This window comes from Meriones unguiculatus, chromosome 4 (assembly GCF_030254825.1).
Source record: "Meriones unguiculatus strain TT.TT164.6M chromosome 4, Bangor_MerUng_6.1, whole genome shotgun sequence".
Classification (NCBI taxonomy): Eukaryota; Metazoa; Chordata; class Mammalia; order Rodentia; family Muridae; genus Meriones; species Meriones unguiculatus.
This window is the reverse complement of record NC_083352.1, coordinates 92615706-92636596: the sequence shown is the minus strand read 5'-3', so window position 1 is coordinate 92636596 and position 20891 is coordinate 92615706. Positions and strand designations below refer to the sequence as shown.

The following is a 20891-nucleotide window of genomic DNA, read 5'->3' as shown; positions in this document are numbered from 1 at the left end:
CATCCCTACCCTGGGCTGAGGACAGTATTTCCCTTTCCCTGTCTGTTCCCTGAAATTGAGATGAAATCCTTGGAATGAGCTCATTAACTTTAGAAAAATGTGTCAAAGTTTCTTTTTATTTGGATGTCCTTTTTACTGGTTCTTTTTTTTTTCTTTTTTCTTGTTTCTTTTCAGTTGTGGAAGAAGGACTCTGGGAAAATGGCCTTTCCTATGAATGTAGGACGCTGCTCTTCAAAGCAATCCACAATCTGTTAGAAAGGTAAGAAAGGGGCAGTGGCGTGGCTCTGCGCTCAGGAGAGCCCAGAGTCCACTGGGCATTAGAGACGGGTTGTTTGTTGTGTGAGAGTTAAGGTTTCATATTTACTTTAGTTTATAGTGATAGCAAAGTTTAGTGGCAGTATATAGAACTTCTGTATTCCCCCTCAGTCTATACACATTTCTTGTTCAGTTTTTAGTTTATTTCTGGAATCATTCACAGACTTGCCATCAATGTTTGTTTTACTCTTTGAATAGTATGTGTAAATTTCCTGAGGTCAAGTCTGTCTCTCATAGGATCACAAAGCTGATGAAACTGTTTCCTCTAACCCTCAGTATAATTGAGATGCTGTCGGTTGTTCAGTTACTACGTTTTCTGCAACAAGTTCAAGATCTAATCTATAATAATGCATTGTTTAGTTTTCATAGCTCTTCAAATCTAGGAAAGTTCTTTCTCTCCTAATGTTCTTGTTGATACTGCCATTTTTGATGAGTGGGGGCTTAGCTTGGCCCCTCAGTTTGAGGCAGTTTCTTGTGATTTGATTAAGCTTATGCTTTTTAGTAGGAATGCCATGGAAGTGAGGCTCTACCTACCCTGAGTGTCAGCGCATCTGACACATGTCAGTGTTGTCTGTCAGTGATGTTAGAATCTGCAGTCACTTGATTGGAGTGATATTCTCTGTCAGGTTTCTTCACTCTAAATTAGAATTTTGCCAACTGTGATCCTGGGCAGCCTCATTCCTGTTGTAAGTTGTGACAGATGCAGTGGGACTGTGGCATTCTCCCTCTTCTAAATCCCACTCACTAGCTTTAACACCTGCTGAAGGTCCTTGCTGGAATCATTATTATCGTTATGACTGTAATATTGATTTGAAATGTCACCATTTCTTCTCTTATTAGTTGGCAATCTGTTACGAAGAAGAGGTCTTCATTTTTGCCAGAGTCAGCCCCTCTACCTCTTCTCTCCCCGCTCTCCCATCTCCTTCTTGTTCTCCTCCCCCACAGATCTACTCACATGCATAAACATATTTGGGTTCTTTGAGCTGGTCTGGCAGCACACACATGTAGTTAACATGACTTCAGAAGTAAAAGCCAGAGGGTCAGGAGCTCACGGCCAACCTGGGATCCTTTGGGTTTTTAGAGAGCTATTCTTAAAACAGACATTCATATTCATGGAGTCGTGTTTTATTCATAGGTTATAATTCATTGCTATCATTTAGGCTGAGTGCACATTCTTGCAGAGCTGACTGAAAACTGTTGACTTGGGTTGTTCTCTGATACTGTTACTGTTGGAGTGTTCCCTTGCCTTCTGATGTAGGAGTCTTTTCAGGCTCTCAGTGGTGTTTTGAGGGGAGACCCAGATGACTAAGAATGGCTTAGCTAAGAGCCTCAGTGGGAATCCATGTTCCTTTCTCTGGAATCTGCAGACAATGCTCAGACAAAGCTGGAAGGACGTTGAAGAACTGTCACATTTATACTCCAGCTGTTGGCTAAGGGTGATAGCCAGAGGGCATCATCTGAGCCATTTAAAAAGCCTCTTCCTTTCAAAGTCTGTACTTCCTTTAGATGGTGGGTCCTTACACTACTTTGCTCTGTAATTTTCTGCAGAGGTGTCACATGTCTGAAGAAACATTGATTTGAAGATCAAATAATCATCGATGAAATATTTGACAATTTTTGTTCCTCTGCCAAGTAAACAAGAGCAAAAGTACACCCAAAACCCATTCTGGAAAATAGGAAAAATATACCATTTGCATAATCCTATGTCTTATAAAGGGCTCATCAAGAATATGCCTTTAAATAGGGTTCTGGGGTATATAAACAAAGCGTATTTTTAGTATTGTAACTCACTGTGTCTTTAGATCATGATTGGTACCTTCCAGAAAAACAACTTTTTTTCAGTCCTATGTTTTAGCATTTTTATTTGTTGGGAGACAATTAGAAGAATAGAAAAACAGAGTCTAAGGACATTATCTAAGTTACTTATTCAAGGTTTCTGAATTTCGAATTTATGTTGGGAATTAAAGCGTGAGTCTAGTTGAACCATTATTTTTAAGAAAATTGATTGTGACATACAATAAAATGTGGGTCTCAGTTCGGCTGAGAGTCTGTCAGCACTCAGCCTTACGTGAGCAGCCTGTGGTTGGGGTGGTGGGTGGCACTGCAGTGTCCATTACGTGCAGAATATATCTCATATACTCTCTTCATAATAATTACTTTCTATATGTTTCATTATTTTGTTATATGATAAAATAGTCGCAGGATAGCCTATCTGAGATTCCTCTGGGAGTGGGTTCTGAGACTGTAAGCTGGGTAGACTTTACCTGAGAAAACACTTGACCTGGCTTTCTTACTCGGGTAATTCAAGACCCTTTTGAAAAATCCGTGGCTCCGGTCCAGTAAAATAGTCACTCACTGTTCTTCAAACTTGAAGTGGCTACATTGTGTGAATAAAAATTATCCTACTTGTGAGTCAGAAAAGCATTGTAAGTGGTGGTCCCTATATCTCTTTATTCACTGCCAGCAGAATCTGGATGGCAAATCCATACTTTACCTTTGAGTTTTTCCATCATTTAGATCGCTGGCTGTAATGGTTTCTCAGTCTGAGATGTAGTTTGGTGTCTACTTTCTTCAGTTTGTGTTGCGCTTTTCTGCTTGTGTTCAGGGAAGGTTGGCCTAGCTTTCCAGTGTGAGTTCTGAGTTCCTGGCATGCAAACTGATGAGTGGCTCACTAGCTGTCTTGTGTGCTTTCTAAATTATTATTTTTTGTTTAGTTTATGTATTAACAAAACTTGAACAAGTGATTTATTCTGCTTTTTATTTTTAAGTACAAAGATACTTAGTTAAGAAGAAACTCCATTCACTACCTTGAGAAGCCCTTGCTTAGGTATGAAAAGGAGCTGTATAAACTGATCTCTATGAAAGGCTTGGCAGAATGATGTCACTGCAGTGACTTGTTAAGGACAGTTTCACCCAGGAGTGAAGTAATACTGTCGTTCTCACACAGAAGAACATTGCATTCTGGACTACGATTGATGGTACTGAAGCACCACTCTATTGATATTCTGTAGGTGATTTTAAATTGTAAGCAACATGACTTCAGATACTCATTTCTCTTGTTACTGTTCAGTGTTTGCCTGCCCTGTAATATGCACTTCCGGCTGGAGTCATTTGTCCATTTAGAAACAAACAAGTCCACACACTACTCTTGTGGACATTTGCATAAAAGTGTCAGACTGAAAAGAACATTTATGGTTATAGTTTTCTGGGTTTTTTTTTGTTTTTGTTTTTGTTTTTGTTTTTTTCCTAGACAACCCTTTCTAGAAATCCTTTCTTTATTATCTGCAGAGAAAAGAGGTGTTTTGGATCTCAGCTCCATCACCTAACCTACCATGATGGTGGGCCTTGGCCCAGCGCACTGCTTTTCTCATTATGAGAGCTCTGTGTTTGGCTGACTGCCCTTACAGCTAAGAGAAGGACAGTAACGATTGCTATTTTCAGAGTGGAAACAACAGTGCTAGTTCTCAGGATTCTGGTCTGTAATGACCTTCTTCTGTGGTCCCCCTTTCTTGAGTATTTCTGTCATCTGAGCGGTTTCTGAAGGAGTTTGTTTCATCCTCAGAGAACACTTAGTGTTAGATTGTGATTTGCAGTAAGCAGAGTGGAAATTTCCTTTCCTAGTGCTTTCATGGTTTTATTTTAAAAGCTGTCCTCTGGGCCTTATTCAGTAATCTTTTAAAAAGTATTATAGTGGAGGTTAAATTTTTTTAAGATTTACTTATTTTATTTCTATGACTGTTTGACGTGTGTGTATAAGTGTGCACCAAGTGCACACCTTCAGAAGCCAGAAGAGGGCAGCTGATTCCCCTAAACTGGAATTACAGATCGTTGTGAGCTGCTGTGAGTGATAGGAACTGAACTCACGACCTCTGGAAGTACAAGTGCTCTTAACCTTTGACTGTCTCTTTAGCCCCATATTGTCTCTGTCTAATGCTCCATCCATGTAGTTGCTTGTTTGATAATCAAACCCAAGTTCACAACCCCATGTTTGTAGTTCTCATAAAATTGAACTCTCTTCCTCCTTCTAGCCTTCTACCCAAGTCACTCTCCATTTGGCCACATTCTTTTCATTTTGGTGGCCACTGGCCTGCTTTAAATGTCTTGTCTTGCTATTGCCTCTTTCACCAGTCCTGCTGGGCTCAAGGATGCTACATTATCAGAAGTCAAAGCACCCCTCTCCTTCATAGTAGAGGCTGATTGTGTGCTTGCAGCGCTGTCAGCTGGCTGCCCCAGGCCCCTGGTGCTGAGCAGCAGCCTCTGCCTCTCCTTGCAGGGTCCCTGTTAGAGTGCAAAGAGCACTGGCAACTCAGGAGCCGCAAGCCTGTGGTGCATCTGCCTGAAGTAATGCATACTATGTCTGCTCATATATCCTCAGCTAAGACACAGGCCACAAGGCTGAAATGGATAACAAAGGAGAATCTACAAGGGAGAGATCAAAGTCACATGACCATGCTGGATGTCAGTGGAATCATAGTCTATCTTCCAGTTAGCAGCTATTTATGACATGGGAACAGAAAGAGTTCTGGAGAGGGAGAGACGGAGATGAGACAGAGACAGACAGACAGAGACATACTTACAGAGAGAGACAGACAGAGAATGCATTTGGAACTCTCTTTGCTTCTTTAGGTTTTGTCTTTGTGACTTCTTAGTCAGAACTTGAGAAATGGAGCTTGCCAGAATTTACTGTTTTAGAGAATGCCATTATTTTCCATGTCTTTTGAGAAAGTAAGCGTGCTTCCTATTTTTTAAAGGCCAATTATCTTTTGGCTAAATGCCCAGGATGATAGAATACCTTTAATTTGGTTTTTATTTATCTAGAATTAGAATCCCTTGCCATTGAGCCTAGCCCATCCCCCTCTTTTAGTCTTTCCCCACCATGTAGGAACATATGAGTGTAGATTGCTCTCCACTGTCCAGCCTCTCGTTCATCCTGCTGGTGGCCACGCTGTGTGGCACGCGGGACTGCTTCTGCCTCATGGAAAACAAGGGTGTGTAGTAGCTCTTCAGGAGCTCTGTGATAACTTATATTTCAAACACCTTGACTGGTTCCCTTACTGTAGTTGATATGGATTTTCATGATGTATCATATTCTATTACCTGTCTATGAAAATGAAGTAAAAAAACAGAGAATGTATATATTTCAAAAACTCAGAGTAGTTTTTTTGTTTGTTTGCTTGTTTATTTTTTGGTACTGGAGCAGCTTGTCTCTGTGACAATGTAGAAAACCCAAAACATCTGGCATACTGCCAGGTTGGCATTAGGTTTGTTACTCTGATTTTAATTTGTAACTGCCTGAAGGCTTTGGAATAAGATATACTTGTTAATTTTATGGGGGCTTCTTGCTGTCCTAGATGTCAGGTCACAGCTGCTTTGCATACAGTGGAAAAGATGACTGGAGGGAGTCCTTTGAAGTTGTATGCTTGGTCATGCCATTTGTGTACAGAAGAAAACTTGGCAGTGTGGACTTTGACATCTAGGAATGATGGTGCTCTACCTGGAAGTATACTGGTGCCACGTGACTAAAGGCTGCCCGGCTTCCCTATGCTCTTAATAGTGACTGCGGAAGTAAGGGAGAATAATGTGGGCATTGGAGCTGCACCTACACCACAGCATGCCCACGCACTCTGGGCTCCGCTGTCTTATGTGGGTTAGAGATGTAGCACAGCACTTACAGTCAGTGGATCTCAGTGACAGGTACAGCTGCAGTTGAAGAAATGGTTACATGACATGGCAACATCTGGTGCCCTTGGGAGTCACATGGTAAGAGTGCAAGAAACAAGTCAATTTCCATTTATGGAAATGCAACATGGGAGAATAGTCTTTAGATTAAGGCGGCATATATAAGTCTAAAAACCTAGAAACCAGTGGCTGAAAGGACATTGTAAATGTCTGAAAAGGAATCAGTTTCCTAAGACATGTCAATTAAGCTGTTTATTTAAAATTTTGTAGCACAAAGAAGGGGTGAAGATGTTGACAACTTTTTTTTAAATTTGTTTGTAATTAAAGAAGGTCATTACATACTGAATGGATCAAGAAGAGAGGTGCAGGTCTTTGGAATTGCAGTAGGTAGAATGGATGTTTCAGATTAGGCTAGTCCCGTAAGAGAACCTAAGGTTATAGCCATTTTAGTGAGGATGCGAAGTAGAGAGGCCTTCCCAGCTGCATCTTGCTGCAAGAGTCAGCACCCATGAGGGTCCAGGAGGTGTGAGGGTGTGGGGTCAGCTGGGAAGGCTGCCTCACCTGCTCCACTGTACACATTACAGAATTCTTGACAGAAACTGCTTTCCTGCACTTGATGAAGGCCGGGGAGGAAGGTAGCACTGAGCGTGTGTGGCATGCGGGTAGGTAGGATGCGGTCTTTGGGTAGCTGTGAAAACAGAAGGTGAAATCAGGATGCCATTGGCCTGCAGCTGTAGAGGAGCCCTGTGCTTGGGTTTGAGTCTCTGTCAGAGTGCTGGCCAGGTGGCCTTCCTTCTGCTCCTCCCAGCTGCCCCATCTGGGAAGTAACTTGCTGGCTTAGTTTGTGGCTGCTGCCCAAGCACTTGTTACCCTGAATCACGTCTGCCCAGGCTTTGGGAGCAGGGATGAGAACTCACACATTGCGGTTTTTAATTTAGAACCAAGTGGCACAACCCAGGAACACCACATGCTCCCACTCACAGAACTTACTTTCGTTTTCCAGCACCATTGCATTCCTCTTGAAATGGTGACCCTGAAGGTACAGACACTTAAAGAGATCATCTTCTCTGCTGTTGCCTGACATTGTCACCCTCTTGCCTCACACGGTTGCCTTTCAAAGTGGAGTCAACCTGCCTTACAGAAGGATGCCATCTTCATAGGAAACTGCTTTTGAAAATGTTGCTGAGACACAGGGTGACTGTAACACACAGCTGGCGGGGACTGCGATGGTGTTGTGAGACGTTTCTCGGCAGATGGAATTGTCTGCAGGGTTGATGTAAACGTAAATACAAACGTTGACCCTCCTCCCCCAAGGAGCAACGAATGGGAAAGTGTATCTTGTATTTCTGGTGTTTTTATATTTTAAAACTACCTTTCTTTAAAACACTCGCCTAATTATGTTCTTTGAATATAATTAATGAACTTTGTAATGGTGTTGGTTTTCCTGAACATGTCTTAGAAGCCATGCAATTCCTTCAGTGCTGAGCTACTGTGTTTTGAGGCTGTACTGGGGAGTGACAGGCTATGAAGAGGTGACATTGCATTCCCAGTCACTGAGTGCCTCATGGTAAGAGCACACACAGCAAACACGGCCAGAAGAGTGCTTTGCGTTATGAACAGGAAAATCATCGTCAGTGTGTGTAACACTCGTGCCAGCTCTCGGTCAAGCATTACACAGTGTAGAGCAGAGCCCAGACTGTGCCACGTCACAGGCATTTAACGACTTGTTGAATAGTCACTGTCACAGCCACAACTCTTCCAGGAAGGGTTGCAGAGAAGTGAGTCATCACAGCTGAGTGGAGAAACCAGAGGCTTCATTAGAGACAGGAATAGTCTTCGGGCTTAAATAAGAGGAGAGGGGCGTAGGGCAGTAAGGGGATCCCTGGCTCGTTGACTGTGGGAACTCGGGCTCTGTGGCAGAGAGCTGCCATGCCTTGAGCTGCATGGCTGCCTTCTTCTGCTGTGCATTACTTTGTTGCAGGTGTTAGCAGAGCTTTCGTTATACTTCCTCCTGGTTTCTTTTCAGACTGCACATCTGCTCCATTGTAGTCTGCTGTGGAATCAGCTCTCCCCAGGTGCTAGTCTGGCCACAGAACCATCTTCCATAGGATAGTCACATCTCTTCCTTTTCCCCCACAAAGCTTACAGTTCACAACATCATGTTTACTTTTTACCTCAAAGGAGTTGTGTATAAACCTCTACCCCAAGCCCAGCACAATTTTATCCAATGCAGTTCCCTACACGGTGATGTTTGCTGGTAGGGGTGACTCCGTGCCTGTTACCACTGCTTTTATTCTGTGTACTTTGGATTTCAAGGTAGATACTCAGTAACAGCTTTTACCAAGTAAAGAAATGCCTATGTGCTAATTCAGTTATGAGATGAACCTGTGCTTAAGAAAAGAAGGAGCTGAACAGTGGTATTGCACGCCTGTAATCCTAGCACTTAGGAGGCAGAGACAGGTGGATCTCTGAATTTGAGGCCAGCCTGGTTTCTAGAGTGAGTTCTAGGACAGCCAGGGCTACACAGAAAAACTCTGTCTAGAAAAACCAAACCAAACCAAAACAAAATAAAACAAAAAGAAGGAGAAAGAGGAGGAGTAGAGGAGGAGAAGGTGGTAGTGGTGGTGGTAGCATTAGGGAATGTTATGGAGCAGTCACTTATGTCCTGGCCATGTGCACAGATGTGTCTGGGCCAGTAGCAGCTCCCTCCACCCTGGTGACCTATGACCTTGCTGGGAGACAGTCATTCCCTCTCTGCCTTAGCAGTGGACACTGTGAACTTGTCTCTACTCACACTGGTGTTGGGGACTGCAGGTGTGATGCTAGTAGCTATTGGTTGTTGCTGGACTGCAGTCTGTGGCCGTGTGGGCTCAGGAGTGATGGAGACTGACTGGGAAGAACCTGTCAATGCTTGACAGTGTCACTTCTGTGACCTTTTCCTTAGGTAGTGGCTTCTTATTTTCTGTTCAAAATTCCATATATTCATAGTGTCTAGCACTTAGAGGCATGAAATCAGATTGGGTCACTTTGGAAATGATTTTCTTTACTATGAACAAGAGAGCTCACTCACTTTCACGATAAATCCAGTGATATTTAATGTAACCTTGTTCCAAATTGACTCTGCGCAAAGGGAGCTATCCTGTGACCAGAAACTGTTGCCTGCCATTTACTAACTCATTTAACCTATAATGGAATGGGTGAGGGCTTGAATTGTTTCTGTAGTCCTTGATGGTGTGGGGACAACAGAGACAAGAGCTAAGTCCAGATCTGCCTGAATATTGAGATAGGAATTGCTGTCTGGTTCTCATAGGTACTTATACAAAAGAATTCCATGCAGCATTCTGACAGCTTTTCTTCAAAATGTAGATCATTTCATTGACTGAAATTGAGAGATCATTGTATTCCGTCAAGTTCAGAATGCCCATTTTCTTTCACATTTTGTATTTTTAAAGATCAAGGGCACTTACAGTCTGTGGCCTCTCATCCATTGTGTGGATGATAGAGTTGTCATTTGCCTGCACATGAGTGAACTTGGTTATAACCGTATTGTCACTTCAGTTGAATTGTCTGCACTATTGGTATTACATGTGGTGGGTTCAATTATTATTAACATGTCCTTAAAAGAATTCCTTTGACTTGACAGCAAAACACACAAACAGAAATGCCGTGGAGACAGAAGCCAGGCGCAACCAAGATTGAGTGAAGCAGACAGTTTGTGCTTGGAAGACTAATGTCAAGTCTTCATTTTCCTGTGCAGTGTCTTTGTGCCCTCAAAAAGAAAGTGCCAGGGCCGATGATGAGCTGTGCTAAAGCTTTGTTATTGGTGTCCTTGCTAAAGGAGTAATCACTTGTCACAAGCAAACCCTGAGCCCAGCTTACAGGAGGCGTTGCAGTGGCTTGAAAGTGTCCTTAAGTTCCCTCACTCTGACCTTGGTAATACAGGAACTTTTGTCTTACATACTTGTGATGTGACATTACAGAGTTTTGGAAAAACTCTGACTATTTTGCTTGCTTGTCATCCCCCCTCTCCCATAGGCGTTAAAAACACATGCCCAAAGTTCTGAGTTCTTTCAGCATGAGAAAACATTTTGACGTTGGACTAGTGGTATTGGAGTTTCTGTTCGCCTCTCATCTGTGTTGTTGACAGTGCTGAGCTAATTTGTTCCTGAGTCTGTGAAGGTAATTCCTGATGTGCTTATTGTAGGTGCCTAATGGATAAGAACTTCGTGAGAATCGGGAAGTGGTTTGTGCGGCCCTATGACAAAGATGAAAAGCCAGTCAACAAAAGGTCAGTCTTCAGGATGCTCTTGGTGTTTGCTTTCTCTTCCTTGATCACGCCCACCTGCTTTTGGACTTAGATGGAAGGGGTTGGTGTATTTATGTCTTAATGTTGCTCCTGGGCCACTGTCCTATCACATATTGCATGCTTGTGGCTGGATATTAAGATGATACAGCCATGTGATCATGAGTGAGGTCCTATGAAGCTACTCTTCACTGCATGGCTTGTTGTTGAGACATCCTAGCATGTTCTTTTTGTTATTCTGTTTTTCCTTCCTTAAACTGTTACTTAACATAACCTAAGTTAATAGTTTAAGTGACTTAAATGGTGAAAATTTGTATGGTGCCACCCAGGTGCTCTTTGCCGTAGATGAACACAGTCTGATGACTGTCAAGAGCAGGACTGTGGATTATGTTCCCAGTTAGCCATAGCCTACATTTGCAGTGAATGTGGACTTTGCTGCTAAATAGGCATGAATTTTAGATCAACAAGAGCAGAACAAAATGACTCCATTTTTAATATTCATTACCTGATCAGTCTAGTTATAATAGGAATAGGTTAATAAAGATACAGCACAACCTTCCCCCCTTCCCCAATCATTTTTTTTTTTATTTTTCCTTTTTTTCTTCCTTTTTACCCTAGGGCTGAAGTACAGGGTCTCTTGCCTTTTCCCACTGAGCTCTACACCTGAGATACACCACCTCCATTCTGTTTTTTTGTCTAGGTACCCTACAGTAGGGACTTAGCTGCTGGTTGCAAGTTGGAGTCCATCTTAGAGTGAAGCTTGTGTTCATAATCATACTGGCAAACCTTTGTTCAGTCTTGAGGTTAGAGGTCCCATTAGTAGCTTCCCAGCTCATCTTAATTTAGTAAGTGGTTGCTGGAAGGTTCCAGATTGGGGGTCAGAGGGATAGTGATGGGTTGCTGGGGTATAGAATTGTTTCAAAGTTATTATGGGCATGAGCAGCAGCATGACAGGGATTCAGAGGAGACTTCAGGCCCAGCATCAAACAGACAGCATGGCAGGCTCTGTGAAGAGATGAATTGGAACCCATGTGGCAGAATTGGGAGCCTCTTCTATCTGACTGAGGATCAAGGTAGATTCACAGCACAAACCTAAAGCCAGAGCCTCTGCCTAGAACAGGGATGCATGGAGTGGGGTGAGGAGTGGGGAGGGGGGTGGAACAGGATTGTAGCAGCCTACCTGCTGTGATGTAAGCTCATGTCCCAGTCCTGCCTCTACCAGTGTATCTGTTAGCTGGAGACTCAGATAGATGTCTCAACAGATCATCTGTCTGTCCTCATGAGAGGGGAAGAAGGACTGCTGCAGGTACTGTGGTATTTTTGTGTGTTAAATGTATTTAAGTATATCCACAGACATGCATAAAATAAGTACTGATCTGCTTCCCCTTACCCAGACCATGTTGGTTTTGTTCAAAGTAGAAAATAACTTTTTCACTCACCACCTTGGGGCTTAATGGCGCTTCTGGAAGCCATATCTACAGATGGGGCTGAGGATGACATCAGCAGTAGTATTGGCCATCTGATTAAGAAGGAGAAAGTTTAGGGATCCAGTGGGAGTTAGGGGTCTGCAGCCATACGACACAGCTGATGCTCACTGTGCTTTGATGACTGTTGCTTAGCAGTGAGTTCAGTCCCTTGGGGGAAAGGTCATCTGAAAGCTGAATGTTGACTACTCACGGCTCTTGCTTGCCTGGACACGATTAGTAAGATTGGTCAATGTGCAATTTAGTTGCATTTCAAGAGGGATGATTATATGTTCCTTACTTTTTAGATCTACCTTAATACAGTGGATTTTGTGAAGTATGTGAGCCTTTAAGAATATTCAGAAAATATATCTGCCTTGAAGGCCAGTTCCACAGGGTCTTCTCACAGGCTAAAGATCACCATGTCTTATATTTTAGACATCATTGTTTTCTTATTTACACATTTATTTAATGTGTGCTTTTTATGAAATGACCACCCAGAGTCCATCTGTCAAAAGATAAAGAACATTTTCTTAATTTTTAAGTTGAAAATTAGGTAAGTATAAATTAATTTTCTAACATTGCTAAAAAAAAGTGAGAATCAAGATTATTATTTATATTTTCTAGTTATAGGCTACCATGTGTCTTGTGACCTACATTATTAATTCTAAGTAAAATCATTTATTATAACACATTTAAAGTGAATCAGTTTTTAGAATCATCTAACACTCTTGCTTAGAAAGAATTACAGTTACATTTGACTTTTTATTTCTATAATATATATGTTTTTTATAGTAAAAATTTAATTAAGACCATTGCAACACTGGCATACAAGAAGTGCTTAGTGGAAAAGTACTACAGTTTTAAAAATTGGTGTATGTATTTGTATGTTTATGTGTGAGTATATACACATATATATGTCTATATGTATTTACACGTGTATATGCACACATACACACCAATTTTATATACATATATATGCACACATACATGAAATCATTTTAATTCCTTTTATTTCCTATTTATCTATTATAAGCACACTTTCCTTTATGTCCATAAACAGTTAAAAATTACTGTGATAATGCTGATTATGAAATAAAGTACATCCACCAGCTCCATTGGCTCACTTTTCTCTCTGGAATGGGCAGTCTTTTACTCTTCCTTCCAAATCATTTTGAATTATGGAAAGTGTAAATGCTGTAAACTCTGCTTCCTGAATGTTTGAATGTTTGGTCTTGGTCCCTGGCCCCTTCCCAGTGCCCTTCCTGTCTCCCCCCCCCCCCAAGCAAACAGTTAACGGACCAGATGTATCTTCTTTTAACCTAGGAGTGCTCAGCCTTGGCGCTGTTGGCCTTGGGTTGAGTGAGTGTTGTCGGTACTGTGGTGGGATGATGAATTGCGCCTTTGGCTTCTCCCTACATGGTACAGTTGCACGCTCTTCCACCGGTCAGGACAGCCTTGGATATCTGTGGGCACCGTCATGGTTTTCTGGGAAGTGGATGCCCCAGTTAAGAAGGGACAGTGGGCCTTGTGCACAGAGGCTGGGTGTTTCTGCTTCCTTCTTTCCAGGATTTCCCTTCTCATTTCATCAGATTTGCTCTTTGGGATTCCAGCAGTCCAGTTCTTCAAGCTACTCGAACAACAACAAACCTCAGGGTGGTGGCTGTCTGATGTCATTCAGTCCACCTCCACCCTATGTACTATTTAATAAGGGGAGAAGGGTCTCAGGACACACATGGGACACATGGCTTTTGCTCACACTCTTCTCCGGTCCCTTCCTCTTGTATTGGACAGTTGAGCTCTTGGGCGATGCAGACATTTTCTCCAGATCTTTGATGGTTTAGGGACAGGATGCTCTGGAAGGTTGTCCTTCATTGCTGAGAGTAGACGCAATCTGCTTTGTGGTTGTTCTTTTGTGGCCTATACCCCATTAAGAGGCTGGCCTCAGGCTGAGACACTTTGGAAGGAGAGGCATTTTATCTGATTAGAGAAATGATAACTATTTTTGAAGTAATTCGGGCACTTGAGTGATGATGTGGATTTTTCCAGCTTAGTGTTTCGTGCCTTCTCTTTTTTGGAAGGTGTCATTTGTAGTCAGGAAGTGCTTTCTCCTCCCCCCCCCTTCCTCTTAGATCTTGCTGCAAATGTTCCTAACATTCCTTCCAGTCTTCTCTCTAGAGTGAAATAGGATGAGAGAGCAGTTAGAAGAGAGGGGTGCTGGTGGTGATGAACTAACAGGGAGTTAGGCAGGCGTGGAGGATAGCACCCAGACTACCTGTTTGGTCTGAGCAGCTCCTAACTGGAGGTTTTACTTAAAAGATGTGAGCAGGCTCTGTTCAGTGTTTTCACAGTGGCAAGTGTGGCAAGAGGGGAAGCATTGGGTGTCAGGATATCACTAGAATGTTTATTCCTGAAAAGACAAAAACACAGTTGGAAATTGGTCCTTTTTGTAACTTCCTCTCCAATATTTTCCCTTCCCAGTTAAATAGAACCTAACTAAAATAAAAATATTAAGAAAAAGGTTATATGCCTAAGTAACTAGGTTTGCCTAGTTTTTTTGTTGTTGTTGTTTTTTGGTGTGTTTGGAAAAGGAGTTGTTTTAGGATTGAGTAAGATAACAAATAAGCTGTGTGCTACAAGACTGAAGTGGCTGTGAGTCTGTCAGTCGTGCCCAGTGTGAGGTAGTAGCATTGTGAAACCTTAAGAGTAAAATAAAGTTTAATTTTTTTTTTAATTTTGGTACTTTCTTACACTGCAGACAGAGTGCTATTCAAGTATTTGAACTTCTAAGTGTACACACAATTGTGTTAATGAGCCATTTGTTTCTACTGTGAATCTTTGTTGCTTTTGTTTTTGAGGCAAGGTCTCACTGTATAGCACTGGTTAGCCTAGAACTTGCTATGTAGAACAGGTTATCCTCACGCTCGAGAGATCTGTCTACCTCTGCCTCCCGAGTGAGTGCTGGGATTAAGGACATGCACTATTTTGTATTTGCAAAGAACTCTTTCTCACTAAGTGTTTGAAATCACCTTGAGTCTTTTATATGTGAATTTTAAAGTGTGTTTATTAGTACTGTAATTCTCTTGCTAACATTTATGAACTCAAAAGGAGGACATTGTGCATTCTAACAATCTGCTTGCTTGTTGGCATAGTTAAGAGTACTAAAGCAGATTATGAAAATAAAATCCCTAAGTGTGTTTTTGGTCATTAAACATAGCTCTGAGCCCCTGTCAGTATTTAAGTCCATTTGCTTTGTGGTCATGACTACAGAACTGGAGTATATGTGGTTCGGGAGTGTCCTGGAGTTGCGCCTTTGAGGTTGTTCAGTAGGTAAAGCTGCTCACTATTGAGTTTGCTACTATAAAATTGGCCCCTGATTTCCATACTTCTATACACAGATCTCACACACAGGTAAAATGTGCTAAATGTTGTGAGTACCTAGTTGTTGTCTGCTCCTGCTCTGTGACCTTCTTCCTTCTGGTCTTGTGTTGCTTCCATTAGACAGGTCAGTCACACTGGTCCACGTGCTGCACTTACATTCTGGATGTTACCTGGCCCTGTCAGGCCGCCCTGCACAGTTGCAAGCACAGCTCCAGGCACATTGTTTTTGGTCATATTCTTCTGTCTCATACCATCTTCCCTTCAGCTCAGGTCACAGTTGAGTTCTTTTTTGAGCTGTTTCCTTGAGGCAACTTTTCAGGTTGTTTCTTTAGATGTTTTATCTCTCAGTTTCCCCTCAGCATGGTTTGACTGCTGGGTGTATATTTAGTTTTCAGTTTGTACTACAGAAATTAAGAATTTGGAATTCTTTGTGCTCTTTCCATTCTTTTATTATTTTTGAGTAGAGTCTTTAGGCAAAAAGGGTGCTGTTCAGGTGCTGCTGATTCATTCTCTTTTCCCAGGTGCTCTCGACCCCTTCCTTCCACAGATTTTAAGTGGCCTGTGTCTTAGTTAGGATTTCTATCATGTGACAAAATGCCATGACTAAGACAACCAGGAAAAAAAAAAATTAATTGAGCTTAGGTTTCTGAGGGTTAGAGTCCATGATGGTAGAGCAAAGGTGTGGAGGCAGGAACAGCTGAGCAGGAGGCAGAGTGCCTACTCAAAATGGCCTTTTGAAACCTCAAAGTTTGCCCCAGTGTCACTCCTCCATCTGATTATTCTCAAATAGTTCCCCAACTGGGACTTTAAATATTTAAGCTGTGTGCTCTGTTGTCATTCTAGCCACCACAGTCTGTTTTTAGTGAGTGCATTTTGAAATGTCTTGTTTTGTCTGCTGTCAAGGCACTAGCTTTGACAGTCTTTAGTTGCTATGTCACTTGTTAAGCTTTTGAGGTTAGGGCGCATCTCAGGAACCTGAGCAACACTTAATTAAACTCTAGTACAGACAGCATTGAGGTGTAAGGTGCTTTGTGGGCAGCTGTTAACAGCAGAAAGGAGAGCAGTCTTGGAGCTACAGCCTAGCCAGGTTTGCATGAGTGCTGAAAGACAAACAAAAGGGCAGGGCACAGAACTTTAGCACTGCCTCGCCTTAGACACAGACAGCTGGCGCTTGGCACCAGCATTTGTTGAGATGCTTTCTAAGATACACACAAAGTTATTTCCCATCCCTTCATTCCTGGACCTGTGCCTTATGGTCTAGTTTTATTGCTGAGGAACTAGAGTACTGGAATTGTTACACATTCTGCATTTTAGAGGGGCAAGACCTCTATACAGTTTAGTTTGTCGGACTTAGTGTCTCTTTCCCAGGTAGCTGTCCTGTGGTAGGGATTCTATTCTTGTTAGAGGAATTGAGAGGAGGGTGAATAGCTTCCAAGAGCACACTGCCAGGAAGAGGCAGCCAGAGCATTATGTGGCAAGGGCCCTAATCCTACCAAACAAATCATAAATACTGCTTCCTCCTAAAAATGAAACGATGACACCCCCACTTAAGAAGTGTGTGATGATTTGAACTGTGGTGGCTCATCTTTGGCTCTGGGTTAGAAAGCCGAACTGGAGACAATGGAAATGCTGGGAAACCCAGACACAAGAGCAGTGTGAGAAAGCAGCCTGTCAGGAGAGCTCCAGCCCTGCCTCTCCTTACTTTCATAATGCCGCTCCAAGTGGAGTATTTAAATGCACACTTAGGAGGAAGAAAGAGGCTCCTGTCCTCACATATTCTGTCAGTTAATAGGCAGCCAGCTTCCAGTTCCCCTGAGGAGCTGATGGATGCTGCTCTGTCAGGGCTTCTGTGGCAGTCATATGACCCATGTCTTTCTCCAGAGCAGTCAAAGTAGAGCTCTTGAGTGTAGTCAAGTTTCTCTATCAGTTTGAATCTCCTGATCAAAGGAAGAGAGATGGGGTGTAGAGAGGCAAGGCTATCTGCTAGCTGGGTGCAGGCTTGCATGTACATTCTGGGCTGAGTGAAAGGACAAATTAAAACACACAGATGGTTTTAGAGGATAGATAAATTCATCATTTAGCCAGACAGTTAGGGAGCAAGTATTATTTTCCTCTTAATTAATTTTACCCATTATACACGAGGTATAAGACTGTTCTTTCAAAACCCAGACTCAGGTAAATTTTCAGTGCTAAAGAGGACTTTACATTTTAATATTTAATAATATGATTTATTTAAAAGCCATGAATTGAGAAGAAAACTACATATTAATAATAAATCATGAAAAAAAAACCTGCTTTGATAGCCACCTGACCCTATTATCGGTGGTAAATCTGAGGAGGAAAACTACTCTGATGCCTTAGCTCTTTGTGCCCTCAGATAAATGTTAAGTCCTGCATAACTCATAAGTTCAGATCTGTCAGCAAGGGGTCAAGCACTGGGTTGACTGACACTTTAGAAAGAGAATAGCACTGTCCCCAACTTCAGGGTCCTCTGTGTGACTTAGGAGACTGGGTTTGGTTGCTGGTACATGTTGAAGTGCGGTGATGACCAGGCCAGGGCTAGGTCTGAGCACAGGCTCACTAGCTTTTCTTGGGACTAGGTTCCGGGGTTTCAGCGATTTTTGTCTTGTAGTTCATCTACAGTTTTTTGTTTTGTTTTTGTTTTTTTTTTTTAAACAAATTAAACATTTTTGCTCTTGGATGTAGAAATTAATTTGCATTTTCTTTTTCATTTGTGTAGTTTCCACTGTTCTGTGTTTGGCAAGTGCACTGAACAACAGCAGGAACCAACACCATCTAACATAAAGTCAGTGCTGGGAAGTTTCATTCTCACTTTCTTAAAACATCCTCACTGGCCAGGGCAATTGGGAGGACGTTGAGTTCTAGGTAAACCTGGCCTTTAGCAAGACCTTGGATCAAACGGTGCAGTAAAGAAAGCTGGTATTGAGATCTGTGCTCAAGTGGACATTGCAGGGTCAAGGAGGGAGGCAGTGGCGATTGGAATGAGACTGGCCCCCATAGGCTTGTGTGTTTGAGTGCTTGATCTCCAGTTAGGAGGTGTGCCCTTGTTGGAGGACTTTTGTCAGTGAGGGAAGACTGAGGTTTCAAAGACCATTTTTTGTTAGTTTTCTCTGCCTCCTGCTTGCAAATCAGGATGTGAAGTCTCAGCTCTTCCTGCCTCTGTGCCTTTGCTCTGGCATCATGGACTCTATCACCCTGAATCCACCTGCTCATATAAATGCCTTTTTTCATAAGTCGCCTTGGTCAGAGTGTTTGTCACAGCAATAGAAATCGGGAACTGATGGGAACTCGGCCAGCCCGGAAATCCTCTCTTCCTTCAGGCCAGTGTGCTGCTTGATGCATAACCCTGCCTCCCACATCAAAATGCTTGTATAATTTAAACAGTGTAAAGATAATCCCTTCTTAGGAAAAGGCAGTGAGGTGAGGCACTGGGCCTATCCTATCCTCCCTTTTTATCTTGGTTTCCCTTGGTTGCTCTCATTATGGGATGGCACATGTATTTTTCAGAGCACACCAGTGTGCCTGTTCTGTAGTACTTGGGCTTAGACTCTGCAGTAAAGTGTAAATGCAAATCTCAGGTTACCAGGGTGGCCCTTAAAATACCAGTGCTGGGTTTTGTTTTAAACAAATGGTTCTGATGTCCTGCTTGTGGGATTAGAAGGACCTCTGAGATAAGACAGCTTCTCCACTTACATAATACGAGGCCAAGGGCACTCCAATAATGCTTCATAGTATTTAATTCTTCTGAGATTCCATTATGCAGACTTTTTTTTTTCCCTCCCAGCAATCCTTGCTGCTTTTCAGCTCCTCATGTAGGCTTAAATGGAGAAAGCACGATATCATGTGTCAGTGGGCTCTCTTCATGTGTATATGAGAGAGTGGCTCCACAGACTCTCCCGCAGGAATCAGCACCTAGCACAAAGCAGGTATTTCAGCATTTGGGTTGAACTAACTTAAACTAATTCTCAGTATGCTTCCTCAGAACAAGAGATTTGGATCAGATTCTTTGTAATGACTTCTCTTTAATGAATGCCATCATCAGAAAAGTTGACCAGAGCTCTCTGTGTTCAGTATCTGGTGTTGACTACATTTTCCAGCAACCTTCTGTTTGCTAATAGAAGTGCCAGGCTCCTTCCTTGTTAATGCTTCTCCTCCATGCTTGTTCCAGTTAAAGCAAGGTTTATAAATGTGGCAAGTTGCCCTGTAGTGCCAGGGCTGGCTGTGGAACAGCCAATGCCAATAAAACTCACACTAGTGCAGAACCTGTTTTATGCAGTATAGGAAGGCAAAGCATAATGCTGTATGTGTGTGATTCTAGGAGACAAGACACTGCAGAGAGAGAGAGAGAGAGAGTTTCAGGCAGGAGATATAGATAAGATAGAGCTGTGGTGTGCATTAAGGCAAAATAAAGTAATGGCAAATGATTTGAGCTTTGAAGATTCAATCCTGGGAAAATTTCCCAACAGTGCCAGTGGCGACATTAAAGGTGTTGGGAGGAGAAAGGAGCAGGATGCACTGTCCTGCCCCATCAATGGCCAGTGCTGAGCGTGGACTTTGGAGTTGGCATCGGGAGGTATCAGTGCTTACAGAGCCCTCGAGTTGCTTTTCTTTACAGTTCTTTTCAACTTTACATTTACTGGCTAGGGTGCACGTGCACGTGTTTGCACTTGGGAGTTGGCTCTGTCTTGCTTTCAGTCCTAGCAGCAGCTCCTGTGCCTATGGGTTTTCTTCCCAGCCCAGCTCCATGGGGTCTGCCTTCTCAGTCCATGTGTTGGCCTGTCTTTATCTGGTGGTTGAAGACCTTTGGCAGTTTAAATGTAGGACACTGATTGAGAAAAACAAACACTATCTTTTCGTTTCTGCCTGTTGGATGTATCTAGAACCAAGCTAAGCTCAGGGATGCTTATTGAGTTAGGAGTTACTTCAGCATCAACTACTCACCTATTTCTAGACATATCAGTGTCAGTCACTCAAAATTGTTTAGGTTATTTAAAACCTATCTCTTGTGTCAGATTGCACTTAATTATTGAAGCATAGGAAGTGGAAAAATTACTTCGTAAAGAGATTTTCATTGCAGTTTTTATGTTTCAGTTTTTATTCTGAAGAGTGTTTCTTTGTTGAGTGTCCTTTCTCATTTGTATATTGTTAAGGGCTCTGTGTAGTCCAGGCTAGTGTGGGGCTTAACTTCCGCATCAATGTGGGAATAACAGATAAGCCTACATCTTGAAACATCTTGAGAGTAATTACTTTGGTTCATGAAATTTCATTTGTTTTCAAAATTAAAAGAAACTGTCATCATCTAAAAAAATTAAATGTCTCAAAATACATTGAAAATAAAGATAGGCTCAAACTCCTGTTGTTTTACTCCCTGTATATTTCAGTTTGATTATAAACATGGATTTACTAATTTTCTAAATGATTAAAAGGGAGATAAATAAGTTATAAGCTATCTTGTGGCTTTTTATATTAAAGCACATTTGAGACTGGTGATGTTTAATAGCATGAGCTTTGAGGCCAGACTACAGGATTCAGAGGACTCATTGCTCTTGCCACAGTCCTCAGCACCCATATGCTGCTCACAGCCATCAAAACTCCAATCTCAGGGGATCTGACACCCTCTTCTGACCTCCTTGGGCACCAGGCATGGGTGTGGTTCACAGACAGATGCAGACAGTGTAAAATAGGTAACTTAAATAAATAAGTAAATGAAAGATAGTCATTCTTCCCTC

General features: G+C 42.3%; 1 protein-coding gene across 5 annotated transcripts in view; it reads left to right on the top strand.

The window, feature by feature from the left end:
- The window catches only part of Med13l (mediator complex subunit 13L), a 217038-nt gene that overhangs the window by 115675 nt on the left and 80472 nt on the right, over positions 1–20891 (top strand). For 3 of the 5 annotated variants that reach the window (XM_021642607.2, XM_021642614.2, XM_021642599.2), the window contains exons 3-4: positions 175–259; positions 10199–10282. In XM_021642607.2, the coding sequence (XP_021498282.1) occupies positions 175–259; positions 10199–10282 (169 nt within the window). The remainder of the gene's footprint in view (positions 1–174; positions 260–10198; positions 10283–20891) is intronic. The other 2 variants (XM_060382522.1, XM_060382523.1) reach the window with 2 other exon arrangements.